The following is a 20,936-nucleotide window of genomic DNA, read 5'->3' on the forward strand; positions in this document are numbered from 1 at the left end:
CCCTCCTGCCCACCGGGCCTGCCACCTACTTGTCCTTCCAGTGGTGGTGGCCGTAGTGGCCACAGATGTCCTCGATGCCTGTCAGAAGGTGGTCCAGGAACTGAAATGGGCCCAGGGCCAGGTCAAGCCTCACTACTGGGCTCCTTCCCTACCAAGACTTCTGAATGGGCCCCCCACCTTCAAACCTAGAGTGGCTCTGCTCAGCCCAACCCTGTAGTTCCAGGAGCAGCCAGGAGGTGGCGCCTATATCTCACTCATCCTGAACCCCAGTGGCACCTCAAGCCCTCTGCCACTGGGGCACGGTTGAACCCTCTTCTCTGAAACCACCTGTGCTCGATGCCTGGGACAGGTTTCTACTCGAGGCAGAGATGGCATGACGCCTCTTCCTCTGGTTCCCGCTGCTCATACCACACCTCCCTGTGATGAGACCTAGTGGCCTCAAGAGGCTTAAGGACTACCCGGTACGGAGATTAGGGAGGGGCTGACTGAGGGCATGGACACAGGGCCTAACTGCTCCCCAAGACGCCTACAACCGAGGGCCCGGCTTCCAGTACCTGTGTGTGGATCTCCTCGTTGATGGAGCGCTTTGTTTCTTGCTTTTTCTTCACAGCCAACAGGTCGACCAGGGGCCGAATGGTCATGCCCTGCGGGGCAGGTGGGTGTCAGGCCCGCCTGTTGTGCTACCCTGGCAGGGAGGCTACAGAGCCTCCCCCCTCCCCCCAGGGCCCCTGAGGCTGGGATGCCCTCTGCTCTGAGGCCCCCAATCGTTCAACCTTCCATGCCAGCACTTCTATATAGGCAGGTCCTCAAGGCCTGCTTTTTCCTGAAGACACAGCCAGAAGTCTGACAGCCCGCCCAGCAGAATGACTCACATAGCCTGGGCCAGGGGTCAGAGGACCTGGGTTCAAGTGTGGGCTCTACCACAGACACGTTCTGCAAACCCAGGGAAGTCAGGCCTGGCTAACAGGAAGAACCACCTGTGCTCTGCCTCCCTCACAGGACTGTGACCAAGGAGTACCTAGTTATAGCACCAGCAGCTGATTAAACCCCATACTTGCCATGTGCCAAAGCCAGTGTGTTTTAATACCCACAATGACCAGAAGAAGTAGGTCTTTTCACTGTCCCCGTTTTATAGATGAGGAAACTGAGGCTCAGAGAGATTAAGTAACTTTCTAAGGTTTCACAGAAGTAGTGGAGCTGGATTAAAACCCAGGCAGGGAGATCCCTATCTCAATGCTGCCTTCACTGAAAATGGGCTTGGTAAACCATTAGCATATAAAACTTCAAGGTCAAGGTGATAAAATATTCTTGAAGACTGGAAGCAGAGCAAGAGGGCAAGAGAGGCAGCCTCCTCTCCTTTTAAAGAACAGAAAATAAGTCCAGCCCCCAGAGGTTTCCTTTACATTTTTTTCTCCTGAGAAGCTAATGATGTTTCCTACCTAGGGCTTTGCCAGGATTAGGACCAGGAAAGATGATGAGGATCATAGAAAAACAGAGGCCTGAACTGAGTGTTTCTCACTTATTTAAAGGTCACAGGTCAGATAAAGTGGGATTTACCCCATCGCAGGCTGGGCTTCTTTGGGGACTTGGGGTGGGGTGGCCTGTCAGCTACGCCTGGGTCACTCAAACGCACAGAAATCACTGACCAGAAGGCTGGAAGGGTTCTTTGGGATCATCCAGTCCAGTCCCCTCACGTCACAGAAGGGAAAGTGAGACCCAGAGACGGGAGGAGGGTCTGTCCCATGGTCACACAGGCAGCAGCAGGGCTGGGGCTGACTCCGGATTTCCTGCTGCCCGCTCAGCAAAGGGGGTTCCCCATGTTGCACTATTAGTCCCATTTTGCAGATGCAGAAACTACTATCCTAAGATGCAGAAACTACTATCCTAAGATATTAAATCGCTTCTCTAAAGCCCTGTGGGCCTGCTGATGATACCTACTTCTCTTCCTGCTATCTGGGTTCCTAACTAAGTTAGGCAGCATTCTGGTCATTTCACAGTGACTCATCAGCACAATTCCTCCTTAACAATTGAAGAAACTGAGGCCCAGAAAGGGGGAGTGGCCTGCCCAAGATTGAGCAGAACATTGGGGGAGTTGGGACTAGAACCCATGACCCCCTCTTGGGTCACACGCTTCCTCTTTCCACTGGCAGAGTCAGGGTCCCCAGGCAGGGCTGTTCCACCCTGTCCAGCACCTGCACAAAGACGGTGAAGAAGATGACGGTGATGATGGCAGTGAGGAACAGGTCACACATGGGGAAGTGCTTCTTGTCCAGGAGGTAGCCCAAGGAGAAGGCGATGGCCCCTCGCAGGCCCCCATAGGCAATGATGAACTGGTCCTTGGGGGTCAGCTTCACGATGCGAAACTTGTTGATGAACCAGGTCAGGCCCAGCACGCCTGCCAGGGAGGGGCAAGAAGGGTCAGGCTGTCCCCAGCCCCTCCTGGTTTCTGCACTAGCAACTTCCTGGTCTGGAGGACGCCTCTACTGGTAAGACCACCCGGCTCACTCATTTCCTGGATCCCTCAGCCCAGGGTGATCCAAATCCTTCAATCCAAGAGCTGGGTGGATCCTTAAGGGGGCCCCAACCTGAATGTACTTTAGAGATATCACAGAGGCCTCCAGTGGCCAAAGGTTGGGAGGATGATGGGAAAAGAGATGAAACAGGAGTGGACACGAGTTGATACCTATTAAATATGATGAGTACATGGGCTCTACTTTTCTCTGTATTTAAAACTTTCCATAATAAAAAGTTATTTAAAAACACAAAGATCTAGATCCAACCTCCACCCACAGAACTAGAATCTCTGGTGGTCGAGGCCCAGGATTAAAAGGGTTTTAAAATAGTGCAGCAGGTAAATATGACACCCAGAGTCAGGATCAGGACCGCAGACCTAATCTCAGAGAGGAGGTGAGTAAGATTCAGAGTGGGGACGTGACACAGTCACTGAGGTGAGGTGTGTCTGGAAAGTGTAAGCAGAATCCAAAGAGCTGAGATCTGGTCCCATGCGCAGTCCCGGGTGGCAGCATAGGGCTGGAGAAGCTGCTTCGCAAGTGCTAAAGTCACCTGTGCCATGGGACAATGCAGAACACACAGACCTGAGCTCTGTGGGTCTCGGCCCCCTCCCTAGATCCTGATGGGCTCAGAACCACAGGGTCTTTGAGGCCCCTCCACTCTGACACATTATGATGGTCTCCCCAGAGATCACAGACTCACCACAAGCACTGGCCTCTCCCCACTCAAGGGCCCAGCACGGCCTCAGCATTGTAGAGAGTGGGGAAGCCCGTGCTGTTCAGCTGTGCTGGGAGCTGCCAGGCACCAACCCCAGCCCCTCCACATGACGCCACACCCACAAACACGCACACATGCACACACACGCACACTAATATGCAACACCCACCCACCCACCCAAGCCCTCCACACACACCTCCCCTGGCTCGGGCCCGGGACCTCACCCAGCACGCGAGCGATGAGGCAAAAGAGCAGGGTGCTGATGACAAAGGTCCAGTTCCAGTGGTGGGAGCCAGCCACGGTGGAGACACCGAGGAAGATGAAGATGAGGGTCTCACTGACGCTGCTCCACATCTTCAGGAAATACTTGATGGTCGTGTGGGACTTATGAGAGATGTTAGCCTCCACGTAGGGGCGCATCACCACTCCCGAGGCAATGAGTCTGGGGTTGGGGAACAGTGGGGTTTGGGGTCCAGTATTGAGCTGCACCTTCCCAGAGCTCCTCTGCTGCCAAGGAGGCTGACAGCTGCCTGTTCACTGAGCTTCTCTTATGGGCTTTTCACACCTGTTCTCACTCAATCCTCACTCAACCCTACAGACAGGCGTGTTCTTGCATTTTTCAGATGAGGGATCTGAGACCTGGAGAAACAAAGTTGCCTGCCCACTGTCACAATGCCAGTGAGTGACAAAGCTAAGATGCAACTGAGGTGTCCTCAACTCCAAACCCTGAGCCTCGTCCCTGATGCCATGATGCCTCTCTGCCTAATAGGAGTTAATTACACATGTCCATGGCCTAGGGTTTATTCTCCAGAGTGTGGTGATGCCTTAATGCACGGGGGTCCCCACAGGGAGCTCTGCTCTGGGCAGCAGCCCAAGCCCTCTTAGTCTGGTGCTCATACCTGGGCTCCCCTGGCCTGGCCTCCTCACTATCACCCCAGATCCCCTAATCCAGCCCTGCCTCGGCACTTCCAATGTCCTCCCTGACTGGGAACACCTCACTGCCTGACTTTAAGACCCAGCTGAGGCCTCGGAACCTCCAGGACTCCTTGCTTCAATGGGGGCCTCGAGGCTCCTTGCTGGGGCTGCCAAGGGAAGCAGCAAGTGTGAGTACCTGTGTCCAGCTATGACCAGGTGGATCCCTTTGAAATAAATGAAGGAAAGAACTAGCAGGGCAGAGACATCCCAGAACTTTAAACTCAGTGCTTCCAGGGAGCAGTCTCAGTGCCTGGAGTGTGGAGCTTGGGCCTCCTCCCTGAAGCTGGAGGCTGGGCCTGGGGGAACTCCCTTGTGACCCTACAAGCATGGGGACTCCAAGTGGGCAACCTCCCCACGCCATACCCACACTCACGCCATGATGCCTGAAAGGTGGAAGAGCTCGGCAGACAGGTAGGCCATGTAGCTGTAGAGGAAGACGAAGAGCGGCTCGATGACGCGGATGTGGGAGGTGAATCGCGAGGTGAAGGCGGCGATGACCCCGTAGACCACGCCCACAAAGACTCCTCCCAGGGACACCACGAAGAAGCTCAAGAAGCCGAGGACGATGTCTACGATGCCCACGCGGTCGTAGTTGGCAAACTCCTCAAAGAGGTGATACAGGACCTGGGGAGGGTGTGAAGCCTGATTGGCAGGAGGGCGGGGCCCTGCCCAAGGCTCCCTGGGCTGTGGCCAGGGCCATCCCGTCCCCTCCAATGACCATGGCCACAAGAGACCACGTGGTAGGAGGGAAACCCTAGTGCCAAGCAGGTGCTCAGTAGCACTGGCAGGGGGGTGGGGTGGGGCAGAGAGTGTGGCTTGGGGCCTGTGGCACCTGCTGGTTACCAGCACAGGCTGTGAAGCCAACTAGCCTAGGTTGGAATGCTGGCTCTGCCGCTCCCTAGTGTACACAGGGGACAAATGACTCAATCTCCCTGTGCTAGTTTTCTTATCCACAAAATGGGGGTAATAGTGCCTACCTTACAGGTCTGTTGTGAGGCTTAAATAGTTAATAAAGGCAGAACGCCTAGAACCGTGCCTATGGCAGTGCCAAGCTGCAACGGGTTTGCCATTCTCACTGTTTGACCTTGGGCAGGTGATGTCCCTCCTTCAGCACAAAGCAGGGAAAGTTCAGACAATGAACTAGAACAGGAATTCTTCGCCTCTGAGGCTTTCTGAAAATACACGTGGCCAGGTCATACCCTTGGACCCTCTGGAGACGAGCCTCAGAAATCTCTATTCAACAAGCTCCTCTGGTGGTTGCGATGAACAGCCAAGTTCAGATGCTATGGAATTAGAGGCTCTCTAAGGCTTCCCAGCCTCCTGGACTGTGAAACAAATGGTCATTGAAACACCATCATCGGATGTTTTTTTTTTTTTTTTTCCTTTAAGGCCTACAGCATCTGGTATTCCTAGGTGGTCTCCCATCCAAGTACTAACCAAGCCCAACCCTACTTAGCTTCCAAGATCAGACAAGATCGGGCACATTCAGGGTGGCATGGCCGTAGACCATCATTGGATGTTTAAGTGGCACTTCAAACACTGTAAAAGCCCTTTGACGACGGTCGTCCTGCTTGACACACAACAGCCCTGTGAGGCAGGTGGGCCAAGGATGCCTGCTCCTTGCTGAGACTCAGAGTGGTGAAGGGACTTGCCAGAGGGCCCCCAGCCCTGGGGCAGCAGAACTGGGCCCAGACCTTGTTGCCTGACAACAGTGGGTGGGGCCTCCCTGCTGAGTTGAGCTCTGAGGTTCTGCCCACTCTTAGGTGCCAGCTCCCTGGCCTATTAGACAGCTCTGCCAGGAAACTAACTGCAGAGTTTCTAGACCTGGGTGGGGGGTGCTGAGGATCCCTGAGAGGGAACCCTCCAAAGCTTCCAGCACCTGAAGGCAGGGAGAGGGAGGTTGGGGAGGTGACCTGCTCCTGGGCAAAGGCCTTGGACCATGCAGCTCACGAGGAAGTCTCAGGTTTACAGGGTGCTCACGCCACATCCAGAGCTCCAGACAGAGCCTGACCTGGGCCAGGCAGGAAGGGGAGATGCTGAGCACTTGTCAGTCCCCAGTGCTGCCTGGACCACAGCCATCTAGGAGACAGGGCAGAACAGCAGAGGACAGCAGGTATGTTCTCAAACCTAGGCCACCCAAACTCACTCCTGGTCTGAGGAGATTCATGGGTCCTCAGGGTACACCACCTGGTCCAGTGGGGTGGGTACGGAGGGCAAGGTCCTCCTTTCCGGCCTGGTACTACCATCACTGGGACCAGAGAGGCAGTGTAGCATAGTGGTAAGCATCTGGGCTCTGGACTCAGACTGTGCAGATTTGAATCCTAGCCACTTATCAAACAATGTGACCTTGGATGAGTTACTTAAATTCTAGGTGCCTCAGTTTCTTAACCTGAACAAACTGAGAATAACAATAGTACCCACCTCATGGAGTTTCTGTGAGGATTAGATGAGGCAATACATAGACAGGAAGTGCTCAATGAACACCAGTGATTACTACTACCACTGCCAGGGCCTTGGGGAGGCGTGGCCATGGGCCCAAGGTAGCAAGACTGAGGTGTCCACCTGACACAGCCATGCCAAACTGCTCCCCAGTAGTGCCAACCTGACATCCAGATCCAATGGGAGGACTTCGTCTTTGGCACCCAGCAGTTTCACAGACATTAGAGTGTAACTCCTGTAAGAATCCTGGATGACAGGATAAGTACTATCATCCTTGTTGCAGATGGGGAAACTGAGGCTCATGTGGTAACCCTAGGCAAAAGCAGGGGTGCTAGAAGAGACTAGGACCAAAGCCTGCCTGCTCAGGCCAGGCTGCTGCTGTACCAGCCCCATGAGGAGCCAATGTGGGTGGCAGGGGAGGAAGAGGAAACCGAGGCTGCAGGAAGCCGACCACCACTGTCTCTCTCTTCTTTGAGGCTCAGCTTCCTGAGGGGCTGGGGGTGGAGAAGAGGGAGTGTACATGCAAACGTGCACTGGGTGTGTGCACGTGTCTTTGGGTGTTCCTATGTGTGCAGCTGCCGGAGGGTCTAGTTGGAAGAGGGAGGGGTATTTATACAATGCAGTGTGAGTGTGCACATATGCATATCTGTTTCCTGAGGAAACTGGCTGGGAGGAAGGGCATGTGCAAGCATATACAGAACCGCCACGTGTGGACCGTGTGTTGGGGCTGTCTCCTCACTAGGCCCTGGGAGGAAGCACTAAGTACTCTGCCGCTTTATAGCTGTCAAAGGTGATGCCCAGAGAGGCACGGTCACTTGCTTAAGATCACACTGTAAACAAGTGGCCAGCCCATTTTACTTATCATTTTCTTGGAGTTTGGAGGGCAAGGTCTCTTTCCACAATTGCTGCCCCAGAACTCTGCACAAACCAAACTCTAACTGAAGACATAGCCAACGTGAAAGCTGAACACCCCCTTTCAGACCAAATGGTCTATAAAGGGTAAACTGAGGTACAAAGAGGATAAGTAATTCAACCAAGAGCACGTCACGATCCAAGTCAGGGATGGAGCACGTGACCTGGTAAGGCCAAGAAAGCAGGCCCTGGAGGCAGATAGACCTGGCTTCTAACCTTGGTTCTGTCATAGTCTAGCAAGGTACTCAACTTCTTAGGGCCTGATTCCTCCTCTGTAAAGTGAGAATACTAAGCACCTCCTAAGGCTGTCACGAGGATTAAATGTGATCACCCATGTTGTGCGCTCAGCATGATGCCTGGCACACAGTAAGCAGGAATGGACATTTGCTGTTTCATTACTATTATCGGCAGGCACGTCAGTCACTCTGGACTTGGATTCAGGTATGTGCCTTGTGTGCATGTGGGTGTGGCCCCCGCCCTCTCACCACAGTGACAGCGTCATTGAGCAGGGACTCCCCGAAGACGAGGATATGTAGCAGCTCGTTGATGTGAATTTCCTCGAAGACAGCCAGCACGGCCACAGGGTCCACGGCTGAGATGATGCTGCCGAAGAGCAGGTTGTCCAGGAGGCCAATGTTGTTGATCTGCTCGCCGCCCACCAGACACACAGCATACATGAGGCCACCCAGGAAAAAGGCATTCCATAGTGTGCCCACCACGGCGAAGATAAGGATGGTGCCCAGGTTCTCTGTGAACTGCCGCAGCGGCAGGAAGTAGCCTGCGTCCAGGATGATTGGCGGCAGCAGGAAGAGGAAGAAGACTTTTGACTGCAGGAAGGGGGGTGTCTCGCCCACACCCTTGATCAGGCCCCCTACTAGCAGCCCCACCACAATCAGCAGGCAGCTCTCCGGGACGATGCTCGAGATAGTGGGGATCACATGGAAACCTGCAGAGGGAGGGCAAGAGAACAGGAGGCTATGGGCTTGCGGGAGTCAGGAGAACAGAAGGTTGGGGACAGGGCTGGGGAAGAGGTGATCAGCTGGTGAGAGGGGCACAAACTTGGTCTGAGGGCCACTCCGTTAACTCTCTGACCTCAGCTTCCTCACCTGTAAAATGCAGGTGGTACCACCACAGGGCTCACAGGTTTGCTGTATAAACTAAGTGACAATGTTTTTAAACTGCTTTTTTTAAAGGATATACAAATGCTATCTCTGTCACTATATATAATAGCAGAAAGCAGCAGCTCTATATGCCTCCAGAAGACAGAAATTATACATTGATCACCAAGGCTCCAAGTGCCTAAGGGCATTACCTATCCTGAACTTAAGTCATCTATTTAGGCACAAGTTCAGGGAAGCAGGTGTGAGCTCAAGGCTAGGCACGACAATCTAACGGTTCTGTCTGAGGTAAGATAGCATATTCCCCATCATGGAGGCATTTAAGCAGAAGGCAGAACATCAGCTGGTGGAGAAGTGACGCAGAAGATAGAAGGAAGCACAGAAGAATCAGAATGTCAGTGCAGGATGGAGCTTGGGAATCATACTGCCTGAGGTCTGCAAACTTGCAGTAGGCATCCAGTGACCTCCAATCCCAGATGCACACGCTTTCCTGCTGAGCCCAGAGGGCTGCTGAAGAAGCCGACAGCTTCTTGAAAGTCATCGATGTTGTTGGTTTTGCAGGAGAGACAAAACCTATTTGCCACCCTGTTTCTAGCCCAATCCCACCTACTTTTAGGATGGGGCAGCTGAGGCTCAAAAGGGGAAGGGACTTGTCCAAGGTCACACAGCAAATCAGTAGCAGAACCAGGAGAGACCCCAAGGGCAGATGCCCCAGCTCCCATCAACCTCCTCAATGCTATGTCAACTCCTCCTATTCTCCCTCCCTATCAGGCATGAATGCGCCCCTCGACTTGAGACCCACCAACCATCTCCCCAAGCCAGCAGCAGCAGCAGCAGGCCACTCTCTGTAGTGGCCCACCTTGGGGCTCCATACCCACAGCTGGGAAGTAGCAAAAATCCCCTTCAGAGAGGGACTCTCTCAATGCCAGCTTTGGCCCCAAGTTCCTTCTGGGTTTTTGGCTTGTTTTGGGGTGGCGAGGTAAGTGGAGAAGTCCTGGGCAACTAACTACATGTTGGATACCATAACCCCTGGGGTCGGCTTGGTTAAGAGGGTATGACACTCTCGCTTTCTTCCCACACTGTAAACTCTATGCAGGCAGATTCCATATCCATTTGTAACTATATCCTCAGGGCTGGGGATACAGTAGGTGCTCAACAAGTATCTACTGATTTGAAAAGGCACAGGGCTGGGCCATCACCCACGTGGTTCCCAGAAGCCTATTTGGCTGCTGCTCTCATTACCCGAAATCCTCCAGAAGGAGGAGGAACAGCCTTCCCCATGTCCAAAGCCCCTCCTACTCTCAGGTACTGATGTGGATAGAGCCAGTATAGCTACAAGTCAAGACTCATACTCGAAACATTATTTTGGTCCAGAATCTTGACACTGTGCCAAGCACCCAGGAGACATTCAAAACATATTGGAAACAAAAAACACATCTCCATCCTAGGTCAAGAGAGGACCCCAAAGCCATTATGTGCATTCTCTTGACTTCAAAACAGACCAGGCCAAAATCATCTCTTTTGCTGAGAAGTCCCCTGGTCTTTGCCGTGTCCACCAGTAATCCCCCAATGCTCAGCTGGCTGATACACTGGGAAGGGCTAGGTCATGTTAAGTCCAAATCTCTCTTACTATATAGGTTAAAGTCTCTTACTGTACAGCTTAAAACATTCAGCCATGCCTCTATCATTTGGTCTTGCTTGTGTCCCATGCTCCCAACACTGCTAATTTTTATGTTTCAGCCTCGCCAAATTCTTTATAATTCCCACAAATGAGCCACATTCTCTTTTGCCTGCAGATTTTGCCTAGTCTAGTCTGTCTCCTCAGAATACTGATCTTGTACCTCTATCCACACTGTGTTTAGCTGATCATACCCTTCTGCCTGCCTCCTCCTCCTCCGGGAAGCGTTCCCTGACCAACCTGCCTACCCTTCACTGGTGTCTCTCATTATCTTCAATCCACAGTCATTGCCCAGGTTCCTCTCTCTTCCTGGTACCCGGAAAGGTCAGACAACCCATGCAGATGGTGGAGAAAGGACACTTGTACCACAACTGAGAGACCTGTACTGTCCTGCCTGGAGAGGAGACAGGATGGCCCAAGGGTTTAGGGAAGCAGAGCTCCTGCAAGCACAGGCCAGGAGTCCAGTTCCAGCTCTAGCCAGCTGACCTCAACACCCTACCCCACCAACAGCTGCTACAGGAGAAGGCAAAAGCTAGAGACAGCCCAAGGCAGGTAGATGACAGCTTCCACCTCTACCTAGCACATTAGATTTTTTAAATGCCTCACCACCTCTATGCCATCAGTCCAACCCACAAAGCCAGTCAGGGCCCAGAGTTCCTTCTGTTCACTGAGAGGCAGGGTCAACACAGGAAGACCTGGGGGACCCACTCTGAGAACATGGCCCCTGCCCCCGGTACTCTGGAAGCTGCCGTATTTGGAAGAAAGTGCACTGAAGCCGAGTCAGGAGGCCCAGGACCTGGTCTTTGGTGGCCTGGTCATGTCCTGCCTCCTAGGAAGTGCCAGACAGTGCACTGGAGACCCACAGCTCCCTGGGAGGGGTGGGGGTGGCAGAGTGTGAAACAAGCGAAGAGCAGTAACATGAAGAATCCTCCTGACTCCTAAAGGTGCACCATAAGCCAGGCTGTGCTGGGAGCCAGGCACATATCATCTCTTAGCCCTCACAATAGCCCATGGGATAGGTATTGTCTCCATTTTACAGATGAGAAAACTGGGGCTTGGAAAGATTTGGTGGCTTCCCCAGAGTCTAAGGGAGGAGTTCTACTCTAGATTATAGCATCTCAAACTTATACTAGAGAGAGCAATTAATTCCTTACTCAAATATGGGTATTTTCTCTGAGCCAGGCCAGAGCTTAGTACTGGGGACATCAACGTGGCTCAGGGTCAGAACCTCTGTGAAGAGCTTGTAGGGATGGCCATGCTTTTCTCAATCTCGTCTCCATCATTAGGTAAAAAGACAGCTGGAAATCCTATTTGACAGAAGTCCTATTTGGAGCTCAGAGGAGGCAGGACATGACCAGACCACCAAAGACCGGGTCCTGGGCCTCCTGACTCGACTTCAGCGCACTTTCTTCCAAATAAGGCAGCTTCCAGAGTACCGGGGGCAGGGGCCATGTTCTCAGAGTGGGTCCCCCAGGTCTTCCTGTGTTGGCCCTGCCTCTCAGTGAGCAGAAGGAACTCTGGGCCCTGACTGGCAAAGGAAGCAGAGGGCTCAGCCCAGGCTGTGCAGGAAGGTCTGGGATCCACTCCTGGCTCCAAGCCCATGGGTAGGCGGCATGTTACTGGAAAGCAGCTTCCAGGGGGGAGGGGGAGGGTCTGTCATTAGGAGCAGAAGCTCAGGGAAGGGGGTGCTGCCGGCCTGTTCTGGCTTGTTCCTCTCCCAAGGCTCTGACTCCACCAGCTGTCCCCACCCTGCATCCCTGTAGAGTTCCCTCAAAGTGCAGGAAACTTGCTGACACCAGGTGTGATGGAAGGGCATGGTTGGGGCTCCTGGTCCCCTGACAAAGGCCCAGCATTGAGGCGAGATCCCAAGATACCAAAAAATGAAGCAAAACTTCCAAGGCCTGAACTTGTGGCCGTGGTGATGTCACCAGGATGGAATCAAGGGTGGGGCAGCATCAGTTCGAATCAGATCCAGAGCTGTGAGAGCCGGAAAAGACTGTGGAGAACATCCAAATCCTCCATTATCTGGTCAGGGAAACTGAGACCCAAAGAGAACCACTGACCCGTTAATGGTCACGTGACCAATTCCACCATGAGAGCTGATGAAACTCCAAGGACAGTGATCTCTCAAGGGCTCCCACAAGGGCTCCAGTCCTTCCAGAGTAAGGAGGGGAGAAGGTGTGGAATTTAACATCTCGGAGCCACAAGGCAAACCTGCTGATACAGTTGGGGGCTGGCTCCCCTTCTATGCGATAGGCTAGGGGAGGGGAGAGGCGTTTCCCATTCTGTCCAGTGCAGGTGGCAGTTAGGCAACCGGGGGACGCGCACACCCATCCACTCTTGCTCTTACACACACTTACACACATGTGCACACACACTAACCCACTCACTCTGATACTGCTCACCTGCACTGTCTCTTACACACTCTTATACTCTCGCCCACACTCTTGCTCTGACACACATGCCCACATGCTCGCTCTCTTACATACTCTTACACAACCTCACACTCTTACACCCACACTCACCCTCTGACACTCTAACACACATGCCCACACCACACTCTCCCTCTTTCTTTACACGCACGCACACAAGTGCACACAGACACGTGTGCACGCACATATACACTGAACAGACACTTGACCAAACTTCAAATGCGTGAGAAACTTCTGCTCCTCTGAAGCTTCTCTGCTCTTCGGCATGAGAACGTTTTATTTACATCTCCTCAGACTGTCCCCATCTGCTGAGACTGGCACAGAAGTAGGCAGGCAAGGCTGTTCCACGTCACCCTTGGTTGCCAGGGTGACGAGACACCCCTGATCCCCCTTCCCGCACCTCTCCCCTGGCCTGGGTGCTCAGAGCGGAGTGCTGGCCCACCAGTGCTGGGTCACCAGGGGCCCAGGGGTACACGAGGGGCTCTGCCGCCCTAGTTCCAGGGCTGAGGACTCTGGGGCTGCAACTTGGCCAGGTCCCAGGGGATTCCTGGTTGCACAACGATTCCAGTTCTTAACTCCCTCTTCAACTGCCCCAGCAACCAGTCTCAACTACAGTAATGAAAGGTAATACCTCCCAACAAAGCCTGGTGCTCGACAGTTTACAGCAGTGTGCTCTGATACTTTTTAACTCATTTGGATTTCACCACAGCTCTGGGGGTCACAGTTACCACCCTCTCATTTTGTAGGTGAGGAACTGAGGCACAGAAAGGTTAACCAACCTGTGTTCTCAGCCACTCCCCACATAATCCCGGGTTTTATTCTTAGTTCGTTTCTAGGGGGAGCATCCGTGCCCAGGACTAGAGACTCAACGTGGTTCCCAGAGGGCCAGACGTGGTGTTTCTTTCCATGAGCTCTTCTCCAGGGAAGTCTCACTACTGCTCCTCTTCTAGTCCAGTGGCCTCGTAAAGACTTTGGGAAATCCTTCCTATCTTTTAAGCCTGCTCCCTCCAGGAAGCCTTCCCAAGTTCACCCAACCAGAAGGGATCAGCCTTTTCCACTAAACTCCTAGGACAGGAGGTGGGAACGATCAGACTGCTAGGCCCTGCCTGCCTGAGCTGTACTCAGCTCCAGTCTCCACTGGGCTGGAGTGTCCTTTGGGGTAGGAGGGGCTCTGATTCTTCTCAGTGTTGATTCTTCCCACCATCAACATTAGCTGTGAGGACCACAGACAAAGATAAACCAGACCCAGCTGCTGTCCCAGCAAGTTCCCAGCCGGACAAGCAGAAACAAAGACACATGCCCTGGGCTCTCATCAGAGTGCAGCCACTGACTAGCTGGGTGACCCTGGGCAAATTACGTTGTATGTCCTACCCTCGGTTTTCCCATCTGTGTAAAGCCTGTTTCAGAAGATTCCTAGAGTACAGGAGAAAATAATAAGGGGAAAGAATGCCAAACAATGCTGCCACTTAATGTTAGCAAAAGATGGTGACTGCCATCATGACCATTTTCTTCAAAACCCAAGTATAACATGACTCACTCTACATTATCATGACCTGCTGGTGTGCACTTGTCTATCACTGAGCTTTAAGCTCCCTAAGGACGGAAACTTTATAGAGTCGTCTGGATCTCCAGCTTCCAGCACAGAGTAGGCATTAACTATTTGTGAATTGAGATAAGACTGACCTTCGGATGTGAAGTGTGGGAAAGAGGAAGGAAGGGGGGATGGCTCTGAAATGTCAAGAGAAGGTGATGCTCCCAGAACTGGGATCATTTGAACTGGGCTTTGAAGAATCAACAGAACTTTGCCAGACAGAGAAGCAGGAGGAAAGCCATTCGAGGTCTATAGCCACTAAAGAGTCTAGCATAAGTACCCTGCACACAGCAAATGTATGTATGGGGAATAGTTAAATGAAAAACAAGGAAATAAAAAGACAAGAAGGCAGGCTGATTTCATCGAGCCTTTGTCAATATCCAAATGAATGCTGCTATGAAGATTAAATGAGATGGTGCATATAAAACACTTAGCACAATACCTGTTACACATGTTTTGTGTCTTGGTCCCTCCTCTATAACTGGGGTGATGATGCTACCTCCCGGGGTTGTGATAAATGTCACTGCGATAATTTATTTAGAGCTCCTGGCCCACAGGAGTAGTAAATAACAATTTTTAAAAAATGTAAACCAGTGATTCACTTTAAGATATAATCTCTAGCACAGAAAAGGAGAAAAACACTAGACACTTAAAAGAGTGTATGATGCAAGGTACTGTGCTGGGGGACTTTTACATCTCCTCTCATTTCATTTCATATTCTGACTCTCATTTGACAGATAAAGAAATTGAGGCTCGGAAAGATGAAATGACTTGCCCAAGGCTACCTAGCTGGGAAGTGGGAGAGTCAAAATTAGAACTCAGGTCTCCTAATTGCCAGTTCTTTGTGCCACACTGAATCGATGAAAAATAAGCCTGTCAGAATCAACAGGAAGAGAATTCAAGTCTGCAATATGCCTCTCCTGTAAAAACAACCATAGCCTGTTCTGAGTACCTGGGTAGGAGTCATTCACATGCTGGGGGTGGGAGGGTGTCAGTCTCTCTCTGTGCCTTTCCTCATCATTCTTCCAAATGGCACCTTTATTTCTTGCTTACTTCAAACTACATCTCAGGGAGATAGGGAACATCAACACGAGCATCGCATGCTGGGCCACCTGAGGCATGGAAAAAAGAAAAGTAGGCCAGGAGGCCAAAACCAAGGTTCAACGTCCAGCTCTGCCCTTTAGTAACCATTAGGCAAAGAATTACATCACGAACGGGCCTCAGTTTCTCCATGCGTAGACAAGTGAGAATCAAGGGATTAGACACAGAAGTGCCTCGTGCATTGCGAAGTGGCAGACAAACTTCAGAGATGATTGATAAGGGAAAGGTAAGGATAAATATACCACATGGGCTGGAGGTGGCCCAGCAGCCAAGGAAACTTGAGAGCAATAAGCAGAGTGATAACAGCGACTGCCGGGCCCTCTGGGGGACCTAGCAGGGGTTCCAGAGCAGGTACGCTGTGACCAGAGTTGGGGAGCTGGCCAAGCTCAGGATTAACCCTTAGCATTTAACTTCCCATCCTCATTAACCCCTGTCCTCAAGTTGCCAGAAGTCCCCAACACACAGAGGAAAATTTCTTCATCTTGAACTTCTACTCACTTCTCAAAACCCAGTGCAGGAGTCACCGCCTCTGGGAAGCCTTCCCTGAACCCCCACGGCTGAGTCAGGTACTCTTCCTAGATGAGGAGCCAGGAGCTCTGTAGCTGGTGCTCTGGTTGGCTTGGCATCCCAGCACATGGCCCTGGGCCCCGCAAAGGTGATTTGCTCAGGAAGAGCAATTAAGGGAATGACAGAAGCTTTCTAGAGGATGGGAGATTGAAGTTGGGTCTTGAGGGCGGGAGACCAGTGAGGGAAGAGTATGAACAAATATAAAGAGAGTAAATCTCAAAAGTCTTTTAAGGGCCCTGAAGCATCATCCACCCAGCCTAGAAATGCGACTACAGTGAAGGAGATGCTGGCACACAACTGGAGCAGGCTGGCCATGCAAGAAACTGAGTCAAGGGGCCCGAGCTGATGCTTCAGGCCTCAGGTTCTACTCCTGCCTTTCAGTCCCACCAGCCTCTTTCTCCAAGTCTCAGATACCTACTACAGTGGTCCCGACCCCACCTCACCCCACCCTGAGCTGGGGCAGCACCTCTGGATACCCAGCCAAGCCTCCCCAACCACCTGAACTCTCTATAAACATTTGCTGCATGAATTTCACTCCAGCAGATTGTCCCCACCCCCTACAGGAAAGGCACCGGATTGAGAGTCCCCATGCAGTGAGGTGGAAGATGACTCACACAGCAGAGGGGGGCAGGGACAGGGACCAGGAACTAGCAGTAAACAGTCCCTGAGTGTTGATAAGATACAGAGCCCAGCAGGCAACAACAGGCCTAGCAAGGGAGAGGTCTCCAAGTAGCTCACGGGGGAGGGGCAGGACCTCAGGCTCCAAAGACTCTCATGGCTGGTTTGGGTCCCTAGCAGGTGACCATGTGACACACATTGGTTTCTTTAGAGTTTTTCAAAATGGATACATGTTGCTCATTTAAATTTAAATACATTGCTCATGGTCAGCAGCATAATAGTGCATTAAATAGAAGGTGAATAATCTCTCGGCGGTTCTCCTTTCTCTATGTGCGAGCACTCCCAAAAGCCCCAAATCTATACTGTTAACAGTTTGGGATACAGAATTCCAAACTTTCCTGCATCTATAGTTTTAAAATTTTGTATTAATGGTATATTCTACCTACTGTATTATAACCGATTCTATGAGACAGACTGCACTAAGCACTTTACTGCAGCATCTTTCATTTCCTCAACAACCCTAATGCATTAGGTACTATTATTATCCCCATTTTAAGATAAGCAAAGAATGTCAGAGAGATGATCACTTACATGCCCCAAGGAGACAGGGCTACAGAGCAGTGTTTCAGACCCAGAATGACCCCACCCCCCACTCTCTAACCCCAATGGACCGACCTGTCAGTATGGCATTGCCCGTGCCATAATGCTTTGAAGAATCCCTCCACAACAGCGTCAGAGGGCAGGCAAGTTTCTCACACTGAGATCCTCTATCAAGAGCCCCAGGTAGGCCTTTCCTCTGTGGCTGGCAGGGAAACCAGGGGGCCTCAGTTTCTATTCTCTCTGCACCTTCACCTGACCCTGAGGTACCCCTGGCATAAGAAAAATCTAATTCACATCCATTGCATTGAAATTCACATCCGAATTTCACCATGGACAGTAGAGAGGGGTAAATGCACAGAATTCCTGAGCTGATAAAGAATTGGATTAGTCTGGTTCGAGCCACCATCTCCTTCCTTTTCTGGGGCCCCAAGTGCAGGGCTCCCCAGATTGGGTTCTCCCTTCCCCTACCCAACTCCTTCCCTAGCCTTGTCTGACCCTAGCAGGAGTTCCAAGCACCAGTCTGCCCCACACCTGGAGTAGGGAAGAAACAGGAGGCTCAACAAGAGAGGTTCCGTTTTCAGAAACTTTAGAGCCATGGGAAAGCCCGGTTTTTCTTTTCTTTTCCTTTTGGTGGGGGTAGGGTCAAGTTTACAAAACGCAAAATTTGCAAAATTGAGTGTATCCAATACTCGTTCTTAGTGTCCTTTCCAGCTGAAAGTCACTCAAGCTTAGAAGCCTAACAATGATTTAAATCCATTATATATACCTTGAACTTGGGTGCGGTATCATCACACTTGGACAGAGAGGTGGAGTATGGAGAGGTGGCAATAGGAAAGCAACACAAAGAGAAATTCTGCCATTTCCAGGACAACAGCCCTGCAGAAAGCGAATCGGGTGTCCCATTTTCAGCTGCTACAGGGGAGGGAGGACGCGTTGCAAAGGGAGAGCAAACCTCAGGTGGGGCTGCTGGGTGAGGGGGAGCAGCCGTCCGGGGAGGCATGGGCCCCCCACCCCTCCCAGCTCAATCAGCTACAGAGTCTATTATATGCTTCACAGTGTCTAGGGTGGTAATGAAGAAGGGGTGTTGGGCACCCCTCAACTTTGGTGTTTATCTTTCTGGCCTCTCAGAAGGGCCAGAAAGACATCAATGAGAGAAAATGACATTCAGAGGACAGAGCTTGGAGAGGGCCCGAGAAGATCAGGTGACTACCTTGAGGGATGGGTGTAGGGTGACCCTTAGGCCAGTGAGTCTGGGTGTGCATGGGGTGGACCTGCAGAGTGGCAAGGGCACAGGAGCTGAACCCTCACTTCCCCACCGCCGAACCTGCTCCTCCTATGGTGGTCCACATCTCCCTAGTATCACTCGGTTGCTCAGACCCCAAACCCTGGAATCATCCTGACTCCTTTCTCTCACGTCCCACATCCAATCTAGCAGCAAAACCTCTTGGTTCCACTCATTCCCCTCTAGCTCTACTGGCCTCCTTGCTTTTCCTTGACCACGAATACGATTCTACCCCAGGACCTTTGCATTTGCTGTTCCCTCTGCCTGCAACACTCTGCGCCGCGTAGCTGGATGGCAGATTCCCTCCTCCCCCTTCTTTCAGGTCCCTGAAAATGCCACCTCCTCAGGTAGGTCTATCCCAAACCTTTCTATTGGCTTGCGCTGCTTTATCCTCCTTTATAGCACTTACCCCTTCCTGACGGTCTGCATAGGACACATGGCCCCTCCATTGAAAGTCTGCTCACACGTATGCTTGGTTGGTTGTCTCCCCCTCCAGACTGTTCCTCAAGGGCAGCCCTGTCACATTCATCTTTGACTCTCCAGCACTTAGCACAGAGCCTGGCACATGGCAAGGATCAAAACTTGTTTGTTGAGCCTGCATGACTATTCAAGAACAGAATTCCCCTGTCTGATTTAACCTAATTTCCACTGTTTGGCATTCAGCTCATATGCATTAAACACGAGCTGAATTGGCCTGACCCTGAAGTAAGGGCTGGGTTTAGGGAGGCACTGGGAGGGCCTTCTGGGCAAAGCAGCAGCAAGTGGAAAGGCAGGACAGGAATAAGCATCGTGTAGGCAGAGGATTTCTACTGGGCACAAATGACAGGGAAGGATGGAGAGGAAAAAATTACTCAGGTGGTCATAAAGCAGCCATTCCTCTGGCACTCACTAAAACCCTGGACAGCAGGCAACAGATGAGGAAGCAGAAGTTCAGAGAGGTCCAGACACTCACCCAAGATCACATGGGTAGCAGCAGAGCCAGGTTACAAACCTGGGGCTGCTGACTCCCAGTCCAGTGCTCACCTAGCATCAGATTGTAAAAGGCCTTAAATACACTTGAGAGGGAATTGAGTCAACCTGGTGAGCCAGGCAGAGCCACCGGAGGGCTCTGACCTGGGGGTCATGTGTAAGTCCTGCCTGCAAACACCTAGGGAGGAAGTTAAGGGAAATGGTGCAAGCCCCTGGGCTCAGCACCCTGGGGTGGGGCAGAGCTGTCCAATCTACTAAGTCTAGGCCCTAGGGGCAGCTGTCACTGCCTCCTGCATATTCCAGTAGAATGGGTGAGCCTTCCCCATCCCTCCTCCAAATACCTCAAGAGACCAGGGAGCTACATTTGGAGAGAGGAAGGGCCTGAGCCAAGCCCAGGCTGGGGATCAGGAGACCTGGGTTCCAGTCTAGACCCTGGTACCAACTCACTACGTGTTTGAACAAGTCCTGCCTTTCTCAGGCCTCAGTTTCCCCATCTTCAGAAGCATGGTGAGAGCCTTTCCATCTGTGACATCTGACTGACGAGCTCTGCTGTTAGACAAAGCTGGGCTCTGTAACACTAACCGACTCTGTCCATGCCAATGAGTGTCTGGGCCCAGAACAATCTTCATGAGGAGCAAGACTGCATGAGGCAGCATGGGGCAGTGTAAAGAGCCCTGGTCTACCACCACAGAGCTGGCTTCTATGCCAGTTCTAAACCTGAACTTCTCCGTGATCTCTGGCAAATCACTACACTGCCCTGCGTCTCACTTTCCTCCTCTTTAGTATGGGGACAAGCAATGCTCATGGCCCAGGGTGGTTATAAAGAAAAGGAGGGAATGGAGGTAAAAACATTCAGAGAAAAACAAAAACAAACACCCAGTAAGCTTCAGTGATCACTGAGACAGCTCCGCTTTCAAGGAAGGCACAGAGGACCCACCTCAGATGAAGGGGTGGGATGGCAAGGGGCCTCTCAGTTCCTGGGGAGCACAGCATGACTGTCCTCCAGGGCTCAGCCTACTCTGTGGCCCAGTGTGGCTGCCACCTGACTTGGGTTCCATGAGAACACAACATGAAAATCATGACAGCAGAGGGGCTGGGCCCTCCACTGGAGCAGAGGTCACTCACTGCCTGGCTTATTCTCAAGCCTTGGCCCAGCCCCACCGCCAAGCCCCAGTGAGAGGAGGACCCACCTGTCAGGTGGCAGCCTATAACAGAGGCAGTTTCTCTTGGAGGCTGGGCAGCCGGCACTCTTGGGGAACTGAGGCAGAGGGACTGAGCCTAGGCCACAAGGAGGGCTGAGCCAGCAGAGGTGGTACCATGTACAGGCTAGGATACCCTGAGTGACATGGCTGGGAAGGGAGACATTTGGAAGAACAAGCAGTAATGTCACCTCAGGGACCTGTTCAAAGTTTCAACCCTAACTCAG

General features: G+C 52.1%; 1 protein-coding gene and 1 pseudogene across 1 annotated transcript in view; both read right to left on the bottom strand.

Moving 5' to 3' along the window:
* SLC9A1 (solute carrier family 9 member A1) overlaps positions 1-20,936 on the bottom strand; it is a 47,582-nt gene that overhangs the window by 4,793 nt on the left and 21,853 nt on the right. Inside the window, exons 2-7 of the mRNA XM_011357684.2 lie at positions 8,040-8,500; positions 4,577-4,827; positions 3,453-3,670; positions 2,193-2,395; positions 555-644; positions 30-100 (exon numbers count right to left, since the gene is read on the bottom strand). Of these exons, the coding sequence (XP_011355986.1) occupies positions 30-100; positions 555-644; positions 2,193-2,395; positions 3,453-3,670; positions 4,577-4,827; positions 8,040-8,500 (1,294 nt within the window). The remainder of the gene's footprint in view (positions 1-29; positions 101-554; positions 645-2,192; positions 2,396-3,452; positions 3,671-4,576; positions 4,828-8,039; positions 8,501-20,936) is intronic.
* LOC111738323 lies at positions 5,592-5,710 on the bottom strand (annotated as a pseudogene).

Source organism: Pteropus vampyrus, unplaced genomic scaffold, assembly GCF_000151845.1.
Source record: "Pteropus vampyrus isolate Shadow unplaced genomic scaffold, Pvam_2.0 Scaffold36, whole genome shotgun sequence".
Taxonomy (NCBI): Eukaryota; Metazoa; Chordata; class Mammalia; order Chiroptera; family Pteropodidae; genus Pteropus; species Pteropus vampyrus.